Raw genomic sequence first — 21,746 nt, 5'->3', positions numbered from 1 at the left:
TCCAGCAGCTCCGAGTCTCCGGCCAGCACCATCCAGCCGCTGGCTGCAGCACCCCACCCTGTGAACCCCCTTTTTGGGGTTGTTGGAAGCTCCCCAACACCCTCTCCCGCACATCTGTCCGCCCATCATGCCAAGCCAGATGTTTGCCCGGCAGCCCCCCCATGCAGCTGTGGGGCCCCCAGTCCAGCTGTTCTTCCCATCCCCCGGCCCAGTCCAGCTGTGACCCTTCCCCAGCCCCTCCCGCAGGTGCCGGGGCGGAGCGGGGCGGCCCCGGGGCGGAGCGGGACCGAAGGCGAAGGCGGCGGGGCGGCCCCGACAGGCGAGCGCCGCTGGAGCCCCGCGCATCCCGCTCCGGTGAGTGCCGGGATTGGGGCAACGGGATCGGCCAGGATGGGGCTGGACTGGGCAGGATGGGACCCTACAGAGTGTCAGAGCGAACCCGCTGCCACCCGGCACATCGCGCTGCCAGAGCGTGCCACGAACAGGGGCAACGGGATGAGCCGAACCGGGACAGGATAGGACCTGAGTGGGTGAGAGTAAACCGAGCAAGGTGGGGCTGGACGGGCAGGATGCGACCCTAAAGTGTCAGAGTGAAGCCGCTGCCGCCCGGCACATCCCGCTGCCGGTAATTGTGGCTTACGGGATGGGGAGACCGGACAAGCCGAACCGGGACAGGATGGGACCTGAGTGGGTCAGAGTGAATTGGGCAGGATGAGACTGGGCTGGTCAGGATGGGACCTGAGTTGGTCAGAGCGAACCGGGTAGGATGGAGCTGGAAGGACAGGATGGGACTGGACCAGTCAGCAGGGGATGGAATGGGTAGGAAGGAACCAAACAGGGTCAGAGTGAACTGGGAATGATGGGGCTGGACAGGGCAGGGTGGGACCCAACAGAGGGTCACGGTGAACTTGGAAGGATCAGACCCAAAAGGTTCAGAGCAGACTGGGCAAGATGGGTATAAATTGGGCAGGATCAGGCCCAGAGGTGTCAGACAAAACTGGGTCAGGATGAGATCCAAGTTTCAGGGCTGGATGTGGGATCCAGCAGGATGAGATTAGGCTGGATCAGACCCGAGGGAGTGAGACTGAACCAGTCAGGATGGGACCCAACAGGGTAAAACCAAACTGGGCAGGATGGGGCCAGCTAGCCTGGCCTCTGCCTTAAGATACAAATATATTTGTTCATATGTACATCCAGGGTACAAATGTATTGTATATATAAGCATGTCTGCATAGATGTGCGTATAGAAGGATAAATATATTTGTATATATCTGTATATCCATGAGTGTGAGTCCCTGTGCTCAGAGACATATATAATTGTGTACAGAGGTGTGGAAGTTTGTGTATATGTGTGTGTGAACAGAGACATAGAGAGAAATGTATATATAGAGAGAAATGTATGTGTGTGAAGAGCCAGATAGATGGTTCTGTATATGTATAGAGAGATGTGCAGCGGTGTATTTATGTATTTTATATAAATATTATTTATAAGGAGCGGTGCATGTGCTTGTGTATGCACCATGTGGGTGCATAAACACATGAGCCTTTATGTATATGTGTGTGTATGTGGGGGTTTAAACAAACCCAGCCCTGCCAGCTGAGCCCAGACCAACCCATTGCACCTTCCCTGTCCCAGCAGCTCCCATTCCCATTCCCAGCAGGGAAACGCTACCCAGTTGCTCAGGGCAGCTGGGGTGGCACTAAAGCCTGGGGAAGTGGAGGGGGTCACCCGGGGGCAGGGTACTTTGGTGGCAGAGGCACCAGTGTGACCATCCTTGTGTCCCTTTCTCACAGTGCATGTTTAGTACCCCAAAATTCCCAATTTCTCCACATCATTACACCTCCAGGCTTCACTAGATGGAGATTCCCCTTAAAACATCCAAGACTTTGTGCCCACCAAGGAGTCCAGGGGCAGATGGGATATATCCTTGGCCACCTACAGATGATTTGGGATCAGCCAGATGATGTTTGGGGACAAGGATGTGGTGACTTTGGCCAAGTGAACACGGAGGGCAGGAGAATCTTCCCTTCATCCTCAGGAATCTGCTGAGCCAGAGCTTTTGCTTCCATCCAGCCCAGTTTTCCAGCCCTGCCAGGGACACAAAGTTCCCCCCACAGCAAGCAGGACAACCCAAGGAGGAAGGTTTCCAAGGAAAGAACCCCCTCTCTCATCCTATTTGAGGGCAGCAGCAGCCAGGATATTTTCCCGCTGTATCCATCTTGCAGAACCCGCTTCCTGTTAATAGCAGGATGTTAATTAAAGCTAATTGGAGGGGAGAAGGGTTTGCATGAGATGGCTGGAGGGGGCAAAGCCAGGGGAAGCTTGAGGCTGCTGCTGAGTGATTATTTTTAATCTCTTCCCCATCTGGCCACAGAACAGTCCCACTTCTCTTTCCTAACCCTTGTTCCTCCTCCTCAGGCACTTTAAACCCCTGGGATAAGGGTGATCCCATCCTCCAGAGCACCCCAACACCTTGGGCACCCCTTTCCCCCATCTAAAATTCTCATTTCACAAGGGATTTCACCAGATGCCCATCACAGTGGCATCAGGGCATCCCTTTTCCCCCCCCCCGAAAGTCTCATTTCCCAATGGATTTCACCAGCACTGTTGCATCAGGGACCTGGTCTTCATAATCCTATGGATTTGGGAGGCTCCAATCCCATCACCCCAAGGGCTGGCAGGATTTCCTGGGATGGTTTTTTGGAATGAGAAAAGAGATTTTTGAGATGATGAGCTGGACCAACCCCTGGGCACAGCAGCTCGATGAGGCCAAGGGTCCCGAGGTGTTTTTTCCTGGGATAGTGAGGGATTTTTCCTCCTCTGCCTTCTCCATCCCTCCAAACCCAGGAGCAATGTCTTGTTTCCCTCTTACAAAGAGGGATTTTTCCTCATTTCCATGTGGGAGGGGAATCCCTTCTTTTTTTGGCTGCTCCTCCATTTTTTGGTGCCCTTCACCATTGGGATTGTCCCTTAGGAACACCCTGCAAACACCTCCAAGGGGTGTTTTTGGGGGGAAAAATCCATGAAAATGGGCCATGCCATGTGATGCCCATGGTTCTGTGCCATGCAGAGCAGTGTCCACGCTGCCATGCCATGCCACACCATGTCATGCCCACGGTGCTGTTCCATGCCATGCAATGCCCACCCTGACATGCCGTGCCATGCTGTACAGTGCCATGTGATGCCCACGGTTCTCTGCCATGCCATGCCATGCTGTGCAGTGCCATGTGATGCCCACGGTGCCGTGCCATGCAGTGCCCACCCCTGTTCCCTTCCCCATTTCCCCACAGAGCTACTGTTGGCTGGAAAGGGGAAGCATTTGTTGCTCAAGAGGGCAAGCACAGCACCCCGGGGGCACAGACGTGCCCAAGAGCTGGGCAGAGCTGAGGGTCCCAGCACCCCGTGGCACCCACTGGCACCCTGTGGCATCCCAGCAGGTAGGATATGCCCCCAGGTCCCCCAAAGAGCCAGTTGCCAGCCACCGTGTCCCCAGTGTCCTTGGTGGTGTCCCCCTGAGCTCAGGGGGGATGGCAGAGGCTCTTGTGGGTGCTGGGTGGGTGCTGCTCCAGCCTTGGGTCCCGGGGCAGGTTTGGGGGGCCCGGAGGAGGTTTGGGGGTGCCGGGAAAGGTTCGAGGGGCCCGGGGGAGTTTTATGGGACTCAGGGATAGGGAACTCCACAGTCCTGAAGCACTTACTGCCTTGGAGGTGGCAGAGGTGGATGCTGGGGCTACCTGGAGCTCTGGTGACAGTGCAGTGGGTGCCAGAGGGGCTCAACAGGGCTCAGGGGGGCACAGTGGGGTGCCAGAGGACTCAGTGAGGTGCCAGAGTGCTCAGCAAGGTGTGATGGGCTCAGTGCAGGTGCAGGGGAACTCAGCAGGGTACCAGGAGGCATGTGCAGCATTTACAAGCCCAGAGCACCGGCAGGATTGTGTCCCCCCTCGTGTTCCCAACGCTGTCCCCACGCCCGCTCCCACGGCTGGGCTGGGCTGCGCTCCGGGCATCCCCCGACACCGGCGGGATGCGTGACGGGCTGCGGGGCTCTGGCACCCCCTGCAGAGGAGCGGGAAGCCGTGCCGGCGGCAGCGGCAGCTCCTGCCGCAATTTCCTCTCCCGGAGCCGGCCGGGGGTGGTTTGGCCTTGTGCAAACCTTCCCATGGGGTGTAAGTGTCACGGGGAGTGAAGCTGGGAGCGTGGCCATTGTGGGCACCTCACTGTTCTGCGTGTCACCAGCCTGTGCTCCAGGCTCTCTCCACCGTCTTGTTACACCCCTCAATCCATCCTCGTGGCTTAGAACCGTGGAATCACAGGATGGTTGGGATTGGAAGACACATTAAAGATCCTCTAATCCCAAAGTGCACATGGCCAGGGCATGTCCATCTTCTCATCCACCAGCACCCCCAAATCCTCCTCAGGGCTGCTCTCCATCCCTTTATGTGGGGATTGCTCCAGGCACAGTCACACACACTGGTGCAGGTTCGCCCTGGTGTATGTGGCACCACACAGACAAGTCCCCAGCTGACCTCTCTGTCGCTCACAGGTACTGCTGAGGGGCCACACCAGGACACTGACAGGGTGGGAACACCACCATGGCCAACCTGACAGCGCTGGTGGGCGCTGGGAGGAACTCATGCACCTTCCACGAGGAGTTCAAGCAGGTGCTGCTGCCGCTGGTGTACTCGGTGGTGTTCCTGGTGGGGCTGCCCCTGAACGCCGTGGTCATCGGGCAGATCTGGGTGGCACGGCAGGCGCTGAGCCGCAGCATGATCTACATGCTCAACCTGGCCGTGGCTGACCTGCTGTACGTTTGCTCCCTCCCTCTCCTCATCTACAACTACACCCAGAAGGACTACTGGCCTTTCGGGGACTTCACCTGCAAGTTCATCCGCTTCCAGTTCTACTCCAACCTCCACAGCAGCATCTTCTTCCTCACCTGCATCAGCGTCCAGCGCTACCTGGGCATCTGCCACCCCCTGGCCTCGTGGCACAAGAGGAAGGGGAAGAAGCTGACGTGGCTGGTGTGTGCCGGAGTGTGGTTCATCGTCATTGCCCAGTGCCTGCCCACCTTCGTCTTCGCCTCCACGGGCACCCAGAGGAACCGCACGGTCTGCTACGACCTGAGCCCCCCAGAGCGCTCGGCCGCCTACTTCCCCTACGGCATCACCCTCACCGTCACCGGCTTCCTGCTGCCCTTCGTGGCCATCCTGGCCTGCTACTGCAGCATGGCCCGCATACTGTGCCAGAAGGACGAGCTGATCGGCCTGGCCGTGCACAAGCGGAAGGACAAAGCCGTGCGCATGGTCATCATCGTGGTCATCGTCTTCTCCATCAGCTTCTTGCCCTTCCACCTCACCAAGACCCTCTACCTGATTGTGCGCTCGTCCTCGGGCGTGCCCTGCCCGGTGCTGCAGGCCTTTGCCATCGCCTACAAGTGCACGCGACCCTTCGCCAGCATGAACAGCGTCCTCGACCCCATCCTCTTCTACTTCACCCAGCGCAGGTTCCGCGAGAGCACGCGGTACCTCCTCGACAAGGTGAGCTCCAAGTGGCGGCACGACCACTGCGTCACCTACGGCTCGTAGCAGAGGGCAAGGGCCACCTCGGTGTCACCCTGTTGACTTTAAGCTCCATGACTTCAGCTGGGCATGTGCTGGAGGACAGGAGGACGGCACCTCCCAAGCTTCCAGCACTTCTGTCCTCTCTCCAGCCAACAGCAGTGCAGTATTAACCCACCACAGCACCAATGCAATAAAAATCCTCTGAAGAACATGGTGGGACCACAGAGGACACAGACCCTGACTCAGGATGAGCTGCTGGGGGACAACTTCTCCCCCTACTCAATTAAAAATTCCCTGATGGGGACATGTGAAGGAGGGTTTAGTTCAGCTCATTACCTGTCTGGGAGATGTGGACCCATGTGTTTCTCCAGCTTGACATCAGTGTTGTGGATGTTTCTTGGACATCCCCAACTTCCAGCCCCCAGAATGAGGTCACACCAGCAAGAGACGGGGGCCCACTGGTACCACTGGTGCTGGAAAATGGTGGGAAAACATCCCTGACCAAACTGGGAACTGGGAAAGGGGACATACAGGCAACTGGGACACTTGTGCTGAATTTTCCACCCTAGCAGTGACCTTGGGTTAGACACAAGCCAGCAGTGTCATCACCTGCTTGGGGACCTTCAGCAGTACCTGAGTCCAGCTCCCTGATTAGCCCAGCATCCCACATCTGGCCCATCCTGGTGTCTGTGGTGCCCTGCTGTCACCTCCTAACCAGGATCCACCAAAATCAGAGTCAGCACACCCAGACACAATGCCCAGAGTCAGGAAACCTGTGTCACTGAGCTACTCGGTGTCCTTGGTGGTGTGGCCATGGTGTGGCCTCTGCACTGCCCCCAGGCTGGACTGGGGATTGGGCTTTGCTCCCACAGCCTCGGGATGGAGGTGCCTCCCAGCAAGGAGGGATTGGCCCCACAGATTGTTCTGTGAGTCTCCTTTAACATATGGATGTATAGAATAAATCTCCCCCTCTCCTCAGCTGACTGAACGCACCCACTATATGTACATATATAGAGTATACGTGAGCAGGGAAGGTTTGTGGCCCAGCACAGGCTCCATCTGAACACAGCATATGTATCTATACAGTGTATGTGTGTATATAGAATATAAATATAGATATATATATATATGGATAGCTGCATTTTTCACTGGTTGTCATAATCACATCTAGGTGTATTCAAGAAATTTTCTTCAAATCTCCAGGGATAAACATCCCTCCAGCTTGGCTGTCTGCACCTGGCCAGGTGTGCAACTCCATCCTCACTTGCTCCTTGCAGGGACACATCATATTCCTCAGGTACCCACCCACCCAAGGACCTCCCCAGCATCCAGTGCTGGTGGTCCTTGCTGTCATGAGGATGAGGAGGGTGCCCAGAGTGGTCACAGACTCTTGGATGATGCTCAGAGATCTCAGCATCAACTGGGCTGGAATGGAAAGCGATCCTGCCATGGCATTCACTCAAAACAGTTTTGCAGGAGCAGTGGCCATGTCCCGATGGGGAGGACCATGCACGGTGACAACTACCTTGGGTTGGGGCACAGAATGTGATGGAGGAGGCAAAAGCACCCCCGTGCCGCCCAAACCCCCTCCGATGAATTTTTGGGGTTTTGTAGGGCACAGACAAAATGCCTGGGGACAACCCCAGCCATGTGTCCTCAGACTAAAGGGAGGGGACAGGGTGGGAGGTGATAGGGTGGGAGGTGTCCGGCCACGCCACCCGGACCCAGGAGAGGGCGCAAAATATTTAGATTTGGAGAAGCCCAGCCGGGTCTGTGGGTGCCCACCCGGCTCCCGGAAGGGATGGAGGGGCCCTGCTCCATCACAGCACCCAGTGCCTGGATTGCACCCGTGGGACGAGGTGGGTGCACAAAATGTAACCACAATAAAGTTCTGAGGGGAAAAAAAAATGCAGCAGCTTCCAAAAAGTCTGGTCGTGACTGCGGGGACTGCGTGGGCTCAGGCCATGACATTCAGCAGCCCTAGGATGAGATTCCTGGTATTGGAATCACCAATTTTGGATGTTTATAAGGGTAGGGGACACACAGAACTCACATTGAGTGTCCTGACCACGTCCTGCCTGGCTTTGGGGTCCTGACAGCTGTTCCCTTGGTACCAGCAGGCCTGGAAAACAGGGCCATGGGAACAACAGGATGTCTTAGAGATGAGGGATGTGCTTCAAAACATCTCCATTGCTCAAGAGATGCTGCAAACCAGCTCTGAGGAACAGCTCCCACAGTACTGAGAGGGGATGAAATAAGTGGCTCTTCCCAAAATCCCATCCTGAATGCCAAGGTGGGGGGACATCACGGGGATATCTTCCTTACAGCCAGGAGACACCCTGCCCTGGGGGAACAGGGAAGGAAGGCGGAGGTGGGGAAAGAAGAGCCAGGGAAGGAATACTTGCTGGGGCAGTGCATCTCTGGCATCACTGGAGGTGCTTCTTAGGTCCTGAAAAATGTGTTTACAGGCGATGTTGGATGTTTTTTTATCATCACCAGGTTTTTTGTGACCTTGAGTCAGAGCCAGCAACGTCCTGTACATGGACAAGACACCTCTCCAGCCCCATCGACACTGCCAAGGCCACGTTCACCCCCATCCATCCCATCCACCTTCATTTTTCACCTCCCCAGCACTAAATCTGCTGCATTGGGGGAAAAAAGGGTTATAGGCTGCAAATAGCAAGTGCTGACAAGCGATGCTGAAAACCCACGAGAAAGTCTGTTCACGGGGCAGGGCTTTGCTAGAGAGCTTTGCACGTTGGGAACAAGGTGTTCTGCCTTCCCCGAGACGAGCTGCAAAGCAGGGGCTGCAGATCCTCTGCAAAGGGAAGAATCTCTCCCTGGAACCTGCATTTTTGCTCAGTTTGACCCTAAAAATAAAAAGCTGGGAAGAGATGGAGGGAATTACAGAATGGCTTGGGTTGGGAGGGATCTTCAAAGTTGTCTAATTCCAAAACCCCTGACAAGGACAGGGACAACTTCCACTAGCCCAGGTTGCTCCAATCTGACCTTGAAGACTTCCAGGGATGGCGCAGCCACAGTTTCACTAGCAAACCTGTGCCAGGGTCTGCCCACCCTCACAGGGAAGAATTCCTTCCCAATACCCAAATCACATCTCCCCTATTTTAGTTTCAAACCGTTCCCTCTTCTACCCGTGTAAAAAGTTGGTCTCCTGCTTTTTTATAAGCCCCCTTATACAAAGGAAGGGGATGAAGGATGCTGGGGAGGGATGGCAATGAAGGATGTGGGGAGAGAGGGGGGAAACGAAGGATGCGGGAGAGGGGTGAAAGTTGCGGGAGGGAGTGAAAGATGCGGACGGGGGGTGAAAGATCCGAAGAGGGAGAAGGAGCGCGGTGCGAGTTGCCTCTACTTAGCCTGGGAGCGAGAGGGCAGCCCTGCATCCTCTTTTCTCTCCCTCACCCCCGAAAAAAAGAAAAATTAACTAACTAACTAACTAACTAACTAAAAGGGATCTAAACTTCAACCCTCCCCCTCCGCGCGAGCAAACCCCGCCTCCGGGGAGGAAAGTTTATTTGAATGCAACAAATAAAAAAGCAGGGGGTGAGGGAGGAGGAAAAGCCAAAAAAAAAAAAAAGGGAAAAAAAAAGCGGAGGGAGGGTGGGGGGAGAGGGCGAGCAAACAAAGCGGGAGGGATGCGGCGCGCCGGCAGCCCGGAGGAGGAGCGGGGCCGGGCGGTGCCTGCGGCGGGGCCGGGGCCGGGGCCGTGGCGCGGCGGGGCCGGGGGGCGGGCGGAGGCGGCGGCGGCGCCGGGGGGGCTCCGGCAATGGCGGAGGGGGGCAGCGGCCGCGGGGTAGCGGCGGCTCGGTGCCTGCTGCCCGCCTCCTCCCCGCCTTCCTCCTCCTCCTCCTCCTTCTTCTTCCCGGGTAGGAAAGTTTCAGCGCCGAGCGCGGAGCAACAGCCGGGCCGGGCTTTTGGCAGCCTGGCCCCGTCGGTACGGCAGCTTTCGCTTCGCTTCGCCGAGCCCGAGCCCGCGGGCCCGGCTCATGCCGGGGCTCCGCCGCCGCCCCCGGCTCCCCCGCCGCCGCCGCCGCCGCCGCCGGGCCCGACGCTGAGCGCGGAGCCGCCGCGCTGGCCCAGCGTCCCGGCGATGCGCAAACTCTTCGGGGAGAGCTGCCGGCAGCCGGCGGGGGGCACGGGCAGCGGGGTGGGCAGCGGGATGGGCAGCAACAGCGGCAGCGCCCGCGGGGCTCCCCCGCCGCCTCCGCCCCGCAGCCGCGTCCCGCACCCGGCGCTCCGCTCTCCCCGCGGAGCTCCGCCGGAGCCCGGCCCGCATTCCTGGCATAACTCGGCTCGACCGCAACCACCCTCCTCCTCCTCCTCCTCCCCATCGCCCCGCGCCAACGGCGAGGACGACGCCGCGGCTGCCCGTTCCCCCCGCGTCTCGTCGGGCAGCGAAGGCGAAGGGCAGAGCGCTGCCCACCGGCCCCGCGCCGCCCGCAAGAAGAAGAAGGAGGGCGGTGTTTGGGAGAGCCCCGCGGATGGCGGCGGTGCCGAGGCCGAAGGCTGCGCCAGGGGGGTGCCCCGCCATCCCTTGCCCGTGGTGGCCCGTGTCTCCAAGGTGAGCATCTTGCCCTTCGCCAGCCCCGGCGGGTCGCAGAGCAGCAGTCGGTATTCCAGTATGGAGACGCTGAAGGGAGAGGAGCAGTTTGGGGTGTGTTGGCCCAGCCAAGGGCGGACTCTCCAGGCGGGGTATGGTCTCTATCGGTCGCCCAGTTTCGGCACCAGCGATGGCCTGGCATGGGCTCAGCCGGGTGTCCGCACCCGCCCCAAGCTGCCGCAGGGCATGTCCAAGGCAAGAGCGGACTGTGGGAGCGAGAGCCCACAGCAGCCGGGGCTGGAAGTGGAGCGGGCCAAGCACCGCAAGTCCTTGTCCAACCCCGACATTGCCACGGAGACCCTGACGCTCCTCAGCTTCCTCAAATCAGACCTCTCGGAGCTGAAGGTGAAGAAGAAAGGGGCGAGAATCAGCCTGGATGCAGGCTCTGATGGATGCTATGGCACTGCCACCCAGTCCTCAGGCAGCTGTGGGATCACACATCCCCCCAGCCGCTGGGCACCGGGCGAGCGGCCAACCCTCAAGGACCTCACGGCCACTTTACGTCGTGCCAAGTCCTTCACCTGCTCCGAAAAATCAGGAACGCGGCGGCTTTTCCTCCAGAGCACCATGAAGCAGAGCTCCTCTGAGCTCCTCCTGGCCACCACCGACAGCCAGGACCGGGTGGCTCCTGATGGGGCACAGCAGGGCAACGAGGATGCCCTCCCCATGGTCATCCAGGACCAGTACATCCAGGAGGCGAGGCAGGTCTTTGAGAAGATCAGCAGGATGGGTTCCCAGCAGGATTATGGCTTTGCCACTGAGCAGAAGGACAGTGGAGGTGTGGAGGGCGCTGAGGGGGTGGCACCAACGGGGACAACGGACACAACCCTTCGAAGACAGGTGGAGAGCGCACGGTGTTTGAAGGAAGTGGAGTCAGAGGAGAACCTCCCCCAGAGTAAATCCGTGGAGGAGCTGTCAGGTCACGAGTCAAGCATGACGGACGAGGGCATCGTCACAGAGCCAGAGCCTGTGGGGATGCCCTTTCAAGACCTGCACAAGGCTGTGGATGCCTGGACGCTGCCCAATGCCGGGCCAGCTGTTGGTGACTCCAGAATGCTACTGCCTGCTCACCCGACGGCAGCGGTTGAAGACCTTCCAGCTGGCAAGCCCGAGACACCGAGCACCCCTGGAGGCTCACGGCACCGACGTAAGTTCCCATCAGCGGGTGCCAGTGGGATGGAGGGCAGCAGTGAGGGTGGCACTGAGCCCTACCGCTCCCTCAGCGACCCCATGCCCCACCGCAGGTGCTCAGTGCCAGAGGAGGCAAAGAATTTCTCTGTCGACAGCAACCTCCTGGGCTCACTGAGCACCAAAACGGGCATCCCACAGCCCACCACTGGCGTGGGCAGCGCGGGCAGTGCGGGCAGCGACCTGTCCCTCAGCAGCGATGGGCCACGGGACTACAGCAGCCTCATCCAGACCATCGTGAGCCAGCCCGGCGCCATGGCCAAGCTCGGCGATGAGAAGGCCAACGGCAAGACCATCAAGAAGAAGTCTCTGAGCGACCCCAGCCGCCGCGGGGAGCTGCCGGCTGGCACCTTTGAAGGGCCGAGCGAGGCCATCAGCGAGCTGGAGCCCAGCATCCCACCGTCCAGCAGCGAGCCCATCCTCTCGGTACAGCCGGCAGTGCCCGGCACCGCCCATGCCTACAGCTTTGACCCCAAGCTGGCCGACGTGCTGTCCCCCCGCGTGGCCCGGCGCAGCTCCAAGAAGCGCTCCAACCGCGCGGCCCACCAGGAGAACCAGCCGCCCCCGGCGCCCACCACGCTCGCCAAGAGCCGCTCAGCCACCAAGCACGTGCGGCACACCAGCGAGCCCGCCACCTTTGTCCCCATCACCGTCCCCGAGCCGCTCGTGCCCCCCGGCCACCAAGGCCACCTCCCCGTGCCCACTGCCGGCTGCTGCCCTGGCAAAGCTGTCCCGGCGCTCCAGCCTCCGTCCCTGGAGGATGTCACCAAGCGGTACATGCTGGCCCTCAACTCAGGTGATGCGGCCCCCGGCCCTGGGGATGGACCCCGCTCTCCGCCTGCTGCAACACCGCCCCGGCTGCCCCGGTGCCCGCGGCTGCCCGAGGAACACGGCCCCAGGACCAAGCCACAGGTGGTAAGTGCCCTTCCTTCCTTCCTTCCTTCCTCCCAACCCTTTGCTTCATGGGGTACGTGACCCTCCAAAGCACTGATGGCTTAGGGAGGCTGTCACGTGTCCCTTGTGGTGGACAAATTCCCATCTGCAGATGCACTGCTGGATGGCCAAGAGCCTTCCCAGCCCTTCCCACTGGTCCCCAGGGGACGAGCTCTTGTTTGCTGGAGCAACCTCCCTGATAAAAAGGCGACTTGGGGGTGGGAAGAAGCAGTTTCCATGTTAAATAGCACCATGTTTTGGTGGAAGAGGGGTTTATAAATATTATTGTCTGGTATGCTTATATAGAACGTCTTCTGATATATAAGGTCCCCATAAATGGTTGTGCTCTTGGCCATCCCTGAGATGCTGAACTGAAAATTGCCTTTCCCTTGGCTTAGACAGTCTTTCTTCTTGGGATTCCCACATTATACCCCTTATTGAGCAGATCTGCATTTTCCCCCTCAAAAACCTCCATCCTCCCCTTGGGATCATGGGCTTTGCTGTGCTGGTGGGTGGGAAAAAGGAGGAAAAATATTCCTGTGCATGCACTGAATATTTGACAGATGGGTAAAGTTTTATGCAGCCTGGGAAAGAATTGATGTGGTTTGGGGGATGTGAAGGTGCTTTGCTCGCCCCAAAGCGCAGTCAGCATGTTTTGGAACTTTTCCTGGGGTGGGTTTTTGGCACTGCCGTCCCCTTGGCTGTGGTTTGAACACGGACTTGGGTTCCCATCACTCTGCGTGTTTGTGCCGGGAAGGACTTGGAAGCATCACCTCCTGCTGCGGCACAGCAGTGCCAGCACCCACGGGGCTTTTAATAGTGCTGGGAGAAGCCCAGAAATACCCGTTCCCGCGGGGGATGTGCCCAGAGCCCGCAGCAGTGGGGCTGGCAGGGCTCTCTGCCCCTGCTGTGATGCCGCCTGGAGAGGATGGGCTGGACCGTTCCCTTCCAACAGCACCGGCAGCCAAGCGTGAAGCCCCTGGGGCCGTGTAACCCTTGCTGGCCAGGGCAGAGCCACACGGAGTTTGCTTTGGATGCTCCTACAATCCAGGTCCCTGCAGCATCTTTCCCCAGGAGACTCTCCTGGGGTCTGGCATCCCCACAGCATTGTTCCCTCAAGATGTTCTCCTGAGGTCTGGCATCCCCATAGTGTCATTAATCCAAGATGTTCTCCTGGGATCCAACATCCCTGCAGCATCGTTCCCTCAAGATACTCTCTTGGTCTTCAGCATCCCTGCAGCATCATTCCCCCAAAGTATTCTCTGGAGATCCAGCATCCCCACAGCATCATTTCCCCAGGATATTCTCTTGGGGTCCAGCATCCCTGCAACATCATTCCCCCAGAATATTCTCTTGGAAATCAGCATCCCCGCAACATCATTCCCCCCAGGATGTTCCTCTGGGGTCTGGCATCCCTGCAGCATCATCCCCCAAAAATATTTTCATGGGATCCAGCATCCCTTCAACATCTTCCCCCCCCAGGATGTTCCTCAGAGGTCTGGCATCCCCACAGCAGGATTCTTCCAGAATTTTCTTATGGAATCCAGCATCCCTGCAGCATCATCCCCCTCAAGATGTGCCCCGTGGGTCTGGGATCCCCACAGTATCATTCCCCCAAGCTTTTCTCCTGGGATCCATCATCCCTGCAGCATCATCTTTCCCAGGGATCCCTGCTCCCCATCCAGCTCCTTCTCCAGCTGTTGTCCTCGCTGCCAGACAACAACCATTAGTGGCTGAGAACAGGGAGCTCTTGGCTCCTGTGTAGAACATCCTTGGAGATGCTTTGGGTGAATTTGGGGTGAATTTTGCAGCATTTTTCTCCTGATGTGCCAGTTTAGGGTGAGATGTTTGTCCTCTCCATTCTTGGGGTGGAAAGTGCTGTTGAAACATCAAGTGTATAATTAAGCAGGGTAACAAGGGACCTCCAAGTGCTGTGGCTGGTGCCACCCTGGGGGCATCGGCACATTCCCAAGGCATGGCAGTGCACCCAGTGGCATTCCTACATTATTAATATGTGCTTTATATAATACATGGTCTATTTGAATAATTTATAAAGAGATCTCTCTTACTCAGATGCTCCTGGGGATGGCACCAACCCCACATGGCCCCAATATCAGGGATGCTCTGCTGACCCCACACCCCCAACCCTGGTCTCATTCCAGCTCTGGGATCATTCCAGGTGCATTTTTACCAACTGGGAGCCCATTCTGGCCAAGCATCCTCTCAGGTGCATGGACCACCCCACAGGACCAGAGCCTGCTCCTCACCTTGCTTGAACCCTCCAGCCCCAGAGAAGAGGGTGCAAATTTTCCCTTTTAAGGGCAAGGCCACAGCTGTATCTCCACATCTCCCTCCTGCCTTGGGGTTTCTTTGTGCTCCAGCCATAACCCGACTGCAACCAGGATTTTTTATTTCTCTTTTTGATTTATTAGATAGTGGAGCTGGGATGTTTTATTTCAGATGGCACCAGCTTGGGCTGAGGGGGCAGGGGGGGACCGAGTTGCTGTAATTATAAGAGCACTGAGGACCGGATATAACTTGGCACAGGATGGCTGGCTGGGAACAGAGATTTATGTTCCCCCTGACCAAAAGGGAAGAAATAAGCTCTATTTTTGACTTTTGAATTTTTCCTCCTCCCTAACTCAATGAAAGGGCTGGTGTCTGCCTGGGGAAATGGTCATTGCTGCTTGGGAATTTTGGGGTGTGGGATCACCCATCCCACATCGTGGTGGTGATCCATCCATCCTGGTGTCCATCTCCATGCTGGGAAGGGATTAATAATGGGGTCTGGCACAATGTTCTCTCCCAAGATCTCACACTCCCAAGATACTCTCTTGGGGTCAGATATCCCTGCAGCACCATTACATTAAGATACTCTCCTGGGATCCAGCATCCCTGCAGCATCATTTCCCTGAGATGTTCCCCTGGAATCCAACATCTCTACAGCATCATTCCCTTGAGATGTTCCCCTGGGATCCATTATCCCTGCAGCATGAACCCCCCAGGATGTTTCCCTGGGATCCAGCATCCCTGCAGCATCATTCCCTTGAGATGTTCCCCTGGGATCCAATATCCCTGCAGCATCATTCCCTTGAGATGTTCCCCTGGGATCCAGCATCCCTGCAGCATCATTCCCATGGGATGTTCCCCTGGGATCTAGCATCCCTGCAGCAGGTTCCCCCCAGGATGTTCCCCCCAGCCCCCAGGGTTTGGCAGTGGCTTTGGCAGAGGTGAGCAGGGCTCAGTCTCCAGCACATCCTGCCCACAAAGGCAATGTCCTGCTCTCCCTTGGGGGCAGCACAGTTTGTCCTGAGTGCTTTCCAGCTTTTCCATGGAGCTGGAGCCATCCAGGCCATCCTGGATGCACAAAAACTCCTTCACCCTATTCCTGATGATGGACACAAGCCTTTGAATTCCCAAGGGGCTGTTGGAGGCACGTCCCGCTCCAGCTGTGGGAGGAAATGATGCTTTCAAGGAAAAAAACCCCCCAGAACTAATGACAGAGGCTTTTTCCTGCCTCCAGTATCCCATAAAACCACTGGAATTGGCAGCACACACATGCACACCCCAGCACTGAGCAAGGATGCATTTAGGGTGGATTTGGGATCCATTTGTGAAGGGATGAGCAGGATGCCAGACTGGCAACCCCTTGGATCTTTCTTTCCCCCTGTGGCTGAATCCGTGGGGGGATGGAAAATGAGGCATGTTCTCCACCATGGCTGTGTTTGTTGACTTAGCAGGACTTGGATTAAACAGGAAAATATTGATTTAAATGCAGCACCTCTGGGGAGCAGGGGAGCCGTGGGAATGTGGCCCCTGGTGCCCCAGCCCCTTCCTCCTCCACCTGCTGCTCCCAGAGCGGGACAGCCACACTCCAGGACAGCCATCTGGGGTGAAGGGAAATTCCCACAGGGAATGTGGTCACATTCCCAGGGACTTTTGTGTAAACCACCCCCATTCCTCCCCATCCCTCCTCCTCTCCCCAGAGTGGCTCATCCTCCAAAACTCACGGGATGGATCCATATATTCCATATATTCCTTGACCAAAATTTGACATCTTTTGACCTATTTATCCCTCTGTTCCCATGCCCTAAATCTCCATAGAAACCTGTTTGGAGTTGTCTCATTTTTTTGTGTTCCTGGAAATCTAGAATTAAAGTTGTTGTCGGAGGGGAGGATGGGAATGATAAATCCTGGCTTTCCTGGTGAATCCCCTCCCTGGGATTTGCACTCCTGGATGCACTGTAGAGGATCCCCATGGAGTGAGAGGAAACTGAGGCCCACAGACAACCTGTGCTGCCCCTCAGGGAGAGCTGGGATGTGGGATGGAGCACAGAGAACTTAGCTGGAATCAGGAGGATTCCCACATCAGGAAATTCCACAGGTGGTGCTGTCTGTCAGTGACATGGACTGGCGCTGGCACCACTGGAAAGAGCTGGGAAATGTGGCCCCAAATCTCCTTACTTCTGCCCATTTCTGTCCTTTTCCTTGCCCCATGCCCAAATCCCCGAAACTCTGCATGGTTTTTACTCTTCCCTTGTTCCAAAATCCACTGAACTCTGCCCATTTTTTTATTCTTTCCTTCCCTGGTTCCAAAATCTGCTGAACTCTGCCCATTTTTGCCCCTTCTCCACTGTCAGGAAGAGATCCTTGGTGCTGGGATGGATGCACAAGGATAGACAGGGAGATCCTTGGTGCTGGGATGGATGGGCAAGGATAGACAGGGAGATCCCTGGTGCTGGGATGTACAAGGAGATGCACAGGAGGATTCCTGGTGCTGGGATGTGTGCACAGGGATGCACAAGGAGATTCCTGGTTCTGGGATGTGCACAGGGATGCACAAGGAGATTCCTGGTTCTGGGATGTGCACATGGAGATCCCTGATGCTGGAATATAGGCACAGGGATGTAGAGGGCGATCCCTGATTCTGGGATGTACACAGGGATGGACAGGGAGGTTTCTCGTTCTGGGATGTGCACAGGGATGGACAGGGAGATCCCTGGTGCTGGGATGAATGCACAAGTAGATCCCTGTTTCTGGGATGTACTCAGGGATGCACAGGGAGGTCCCTGTTTCTGGGATATACACAGGGATGCACAAGGACATTCCTGGTTCTGGGATGTACACAGGGATGCACAGGGAGGTCCCTGGTTCTGGGATGTACACAGGGATGCACAAGGAGGTTCTGGTGCTGGGATGTACACAGGGAGATCCCTGGTGCTGTGATCCCACACCCAGTGATTCCCAGGGATGGGACAGGGCTGTACCATCCCTGTGTCTGCATTCCTGGGCAGCCTCCCTGCACCCTGCCTGCATCCATGCACATATGCCTGGGCTTTTCCATGGAAAATCACATGCCTCCAAAGCTCCTGCTGGGAGGAGATGGCTGTGCTCTCCCATCTGCTCTTGCCAGGGAAGCAGCAGGTCAGCACCTCTGAGATGTGCTTTGTTCGGATCCTCCTGCCAAGCTCCACAGGGATGGAGGTTTGAAGCTTCTCAGGCTCTGTTGCTGTGTTAGTCCATCATTGCCAGGGTTATGAAACCCTTGGAAACGTTCAAGGCCAGGCTGGATGTGCCTTGGAGGAACCTGGTCTAGTGGGAGATGTCCCTGTCCATGGCAGGGGGGTTGGAACAAGATGAACTTACGGTCCCTTCCAGTCCAAACCGTTCTGTGGTTCCCTGATGAAGAGTTTCCTGGGCATATTTGTGAAGTGAGAGATTTCCATGGATGTTGATCCCTGTGTGATGGGAGGTGCTGAGGTCTCCCCGTGCTGTGACTTTGTTGCTGAGCTCCATCCCCAGGCAGGTCCTGATGGGGCAGTTCCCAGAGCTTCAGAGCTGCAACAGGGACTTCTCCTAAATCCAGGATGGAGAAGGTGGTACCATCACATGAAGGGAAGGTGCAGTGGGGCAGCACTGGGGTTTGGCTGGTGGAGTTTCCTCTTCTCCCAAGGCATTCCCTGGAAAGCAGGGAAAGAGACTGCCTTCCTCTCCCCTATCCATCCATCTGCTCTATTCATTCATCCATCTCCATCCAGCCACATCCACCCACCTCCTCCCTTCTCCATCAATCTCCATCCATGTCCATGCTCCCCTCCAGCCATCCCCCTCCACCTCTTCCCACCACCCATCCAGGACAGCAGCCCCACATGCTGTACGTGGTTTTCGGAGTGGCCACGATCCATCCTCCAGGATGTCTCCTCCTGAAGGCATCAAGCCTGGCTTGCACAGCAGAACCCACCAAAACAAGCACATCTCCACTTCCACCATGGTGCTTCCAGGCCAGGATGTGTCCAGAGGAGAAAAATCAGCCACTTCCACCCCCTCTCCCTCAATGTGGCTCTTTTTAAAGCTCTGATGGTCGGTCCCGGTGGGGCTGTTTCTCCGGGCTCCCTTGGTTTCCATGGAGAGGATGAGTGAGGAATTTCAAAGGGAATGGCTCCAGTAAATGAACTCTTCTCTAAAAATAGTGTGTTTGCTTTTGGGTCTTTGGGAACTGTGGCCTGGCCAATGAGAGAGAGAAGGAAAATCAGCATCTGGGGAAAATGTTCCAGCAACTCGCTCTCCGGGCAAACTCCCGTCGGAGCCACTCGGCTTCCGGGGGCAGGGGCTGCTCCCAGTCTGCCCAGTTCCTGCCCACCAGGGCAGTGCCTCCTGACCACTGGTTGCAGGTGGGGTCGTCCCTGAGTCATGTGTTCCCCTGTGCCTCATGGGGAGTGTTTGAAGTTGGATGCTATTCATTCCAGGGGTGGAAGGATTGATGGAAGTTGGGTTTGTGCGACCCCCATGTCCTGTGTTGGCTCAGAGACCTTGGGCATGTCCCTTTTGGCCACCACCTTACACCCCACCAGTGACATCAGTGAATCCCACTAGGACATCTCTGCATGGGTGTGCTGGGAAAAGGACATCTGTGGGAGTATCCACCACCAGGCTTCCTCTAGAGGAGTCACCACCCCACTGTGGGGGCAGCCAGCACCAGACCCCCCCTGGAAGAATCACCGTCCCAAATGGGGGGCAACAGCCACCACCAGGTGCCCCCTGGAGGGGTCACCATCCTGATGAAAGGACAGTCACCACCAGGTCTCCCCTGGAGGGGTCACCATCCTGATGAAAGGACAGTCACCACCAGGGACCCCCTGGAGAAGACACCATCCTGATGAAAGGACAGTCACCACCAGGTCGCCCCTGGAGGAGTCACCATCCCAACAAGGGGGTGGCCACCACCAGGTACTCCCTGGAAGAGTCACATCCTGATGAGGGGACAGCCACCACCAGGCAGCCCCTGGAGAAGCCACCATGCTGATGTGAGGACACCAGCATCCCTGCATGATTCCTGGGGCTGGAGAAGGTTTCCTTGGTGGTGCCGTGGAGTTGCTATTTGTGACTGCCCGTTCCCGAGCCCTCCACTACTCTCCAAAAAAAACAAGAAGGGAGTTGTTTGCATGGGAAGATTGGCATCTCCAAGCCTGGGATATGGTTTCCTGCTTTTTTTAGCTGGAGTAGCAACAGACTCGTTGGCCTGCCCTGATTTGGCGTCTTTCTCCTTGCATTTTTTTTTTTGGAAGAGTTTCATCCTGACCCCTCGGCAGAAACACCGTGGCGAGCGGTAGGGGACCAGGTCTGGTCCTTTTGTCTCTTTTTGGGTTGCCCCAAACCCCGGTGAGATGGGATGTAGATGGCTCAGAGCCTCAGGGAGCAGAGAGGGAACTCGGCCCTTCATCATCCAAAGCTGGCTCAGGTCAGTAGACACTGAACCCCCTCCCCACCGCCCCAGGGTGCCCTGTGACAATGACAGGGCAAGGGAGGTGTCACCACGTGGTGTGACGTGGGATGTGGGCGTTCCTGGCAAGGTCTGTGCTTCACCCCCAGCCCCAGCTCCCTCCTACCCCAGTTGCAGCCATGCTGGGAGAGGGGACCCACCAAGGGGGGGGGCTGTGGCACTGGGTGTCTGTGGGGCACAGGAGGCGCTGGGGGTGAAGGCTGGTGGTTGCTTCTGCCAAGGACATGGATCCAGGCAGGAGGGACAGGAGACGTCCAGGGCAAGGGCCATGGAATGGGATGTTTGGGGCTCCTACCTGCTGGGTGTCCATCAGCTCCTGGGTGCCTGTGGATTTGTGGATGCCCATGGAATTCTGGTACTTTTTGGATCCTGGGAATCCATCAGCTCCTGCATCCCCATCCATTCTGGGTGTCCATTGGCTTCTGGGTGTCCATGCACTCCTGATACCTGTTGGCTGCTGACCATCCATCAGTTCTTGGGTTCCCACAAACTCCAGATGCCCAAAAGTTCTGTTGGCTCCTGGATGCTGATCAGCTCCTTTGTGCTTGTTGATTCCTGGGTGTCCAGAGTCTCTGTTGGATCCTGGGCATCCATCAGCCCCTGGATACCCATGGGATGCCTGTTGGCTTATGGATGTCTAAGGAATCCTGGATGTCCATTGACTCTTGTGTGCCCATAAGGACTTGGGTGGCAGATCCTGGTGCTCATGAGTTCCTGGGTGCCCGCAGACTCCAGGGGAGCTCCTGAGCAACCAGCAGGTCCTGAGCATCCCTCTGGAGTGCACTTTGGCTCCTGGGTACCTCTGGGCTTCTGCTCTGCTTGGAATTCTGGGTCCACTTGGAGACTTGGATGCCCAGTAGCTCGTGTGTGCCAAACAAACACCTGCTGCTTCCCAGTGTCCCTTGGTGTCAATTGGGTCCTGGTGCCCATCTGCCCTCTTATGCCAGGCTGGCACCTGCCTGGGTATCCCGAGTCTACTTGCACACCCTCACCAGGATCCACTCCCCATTCCACCAGGCACTCAGGGCATCTCCTACGGCAATGCTAAGAGGTGCCAGCATTGGGCACCCTTCTCCCTGGCTGCCTTCTCTCCCCAGAATCCCATTACTGTTGCTTTTGGGGTGCTGTGGGATGTGGGGTGTGGTTCTGTGCCAGCTGTTGGGGGATCCAGGACTGCCAGAGAGGGAGGTGGCATCCCTGCTCTCCCGATGGATGCAGGACCAATCCCACTGGGAGGCCGTGGAGAGGGAGCAGGGGGAGGGTAGGAGGGCTGGGCTGACCTCAGCATCTGGGAAGCTGCGCTCTTGGGCCGTGGCCTGCGTGCCGAAATCCGGAGGCAAAAAAAACCTTCCATATTTGGTGAAAGTTGCTCTGGGACTCGGCAAGGGCTGGATGGGAACAGGGGCCAAGCCCCTGGCTGTGCCCTGCACCACAGGGACACTGGGGGGCTCTGCAGAGGGGCCAGGGCGTGTGTGGGAGGAGGGGGGGGAAGGTTGGGGTGGGCATCCTAGATGGGGCATGGAGAGAGGGGGATCTGTGGGATGCTGCCAGCAGTGCAGGGAGGGTGGGGGGACGCACCAGCACCGCCCTGAGCCTCGCAGTTTGGCAGGGTGTCACCCCAGTTGCAAGGGAAAATCCCAGGGGAAAAGCCCCCTGACACAGTTAGAGGAT

General features: G+C 57.2%; 2 protein-coding genes across 4 annotated transcripts in view; both read left to right on the top strand.

The window, feature by feature from the left end:
• The first annotated feature begins 242 nt into the window (after positions 1-242).
• Positions 243-7,422, top strand: P2RY6 (pyrimidinergic receptor P2Y6). Of its 3 annotated transcripts, none has more exons than XM_071564803.1 (2): positions 243-354; positions 4,539-7,422. In XM_071564803.1, exon 2 carries the CDS (start codon positions 4,588-4,590, stop codon positions 5,578-5,580), a length of 993 nt encoding a protein of 330 aa, XP_071420904.1. In that variant the 5' UTR covers positions 243-354; positions 4,539-4,587; the 3' UTR covers positions 5,581-7,422. The 3 variants fall into 3 exon arrangements, with proteins under 3 accessions (XP_071420904.1, XP_071420926.1, XP_071420915.1); XM_071564825.1 differs by lacking the exon at positions 243-354 and adding an exon at positions 382-530; XM_071564814.1 differs by lacking the exon at positions 243-354 and adding an exon at positions 2,963-3,438.
• A 1,774-nt stretch (positions 7,423-9,196) lies between these two features.
• ARHGEF17 (Rho guanine nucleotide exchange factor 17) overlaps positions 9,197-21,746 on the top strand; it is a 33,569-nt gene continuing 21,019 nt past the window's right edge. Inside the window, exon 1 of the mRNA XM_071564788.1 lies at positions 9,197-12,277. Coding sequence (XP_071420889.1) covers positions 9,341-12,277 — 2,937 coding nt within the window. The 5' untranslated portion in view covers positions 9,197-9,340. The remainder of the gene's footprint in view (positions 12,278-21,746) is intronic.

Source organism: Pithys albifrons, chromosome 1 (genome assembly GCF_047495875.1).
Source record: "Pithys albifrons albifrons isolate INPA30051 chromosome 1, PitAlb_v1, whole genome shotgun sequence".
Lineage (NCBI taxonomy): Eukaryota > Metazoa > Chordata > Aves > Passeriformes > Thamnophilidae > Pithys > Pithys albifrons.
This window is presented reverse-complemented; position numbering and strand designations above follow the sequence as displayed.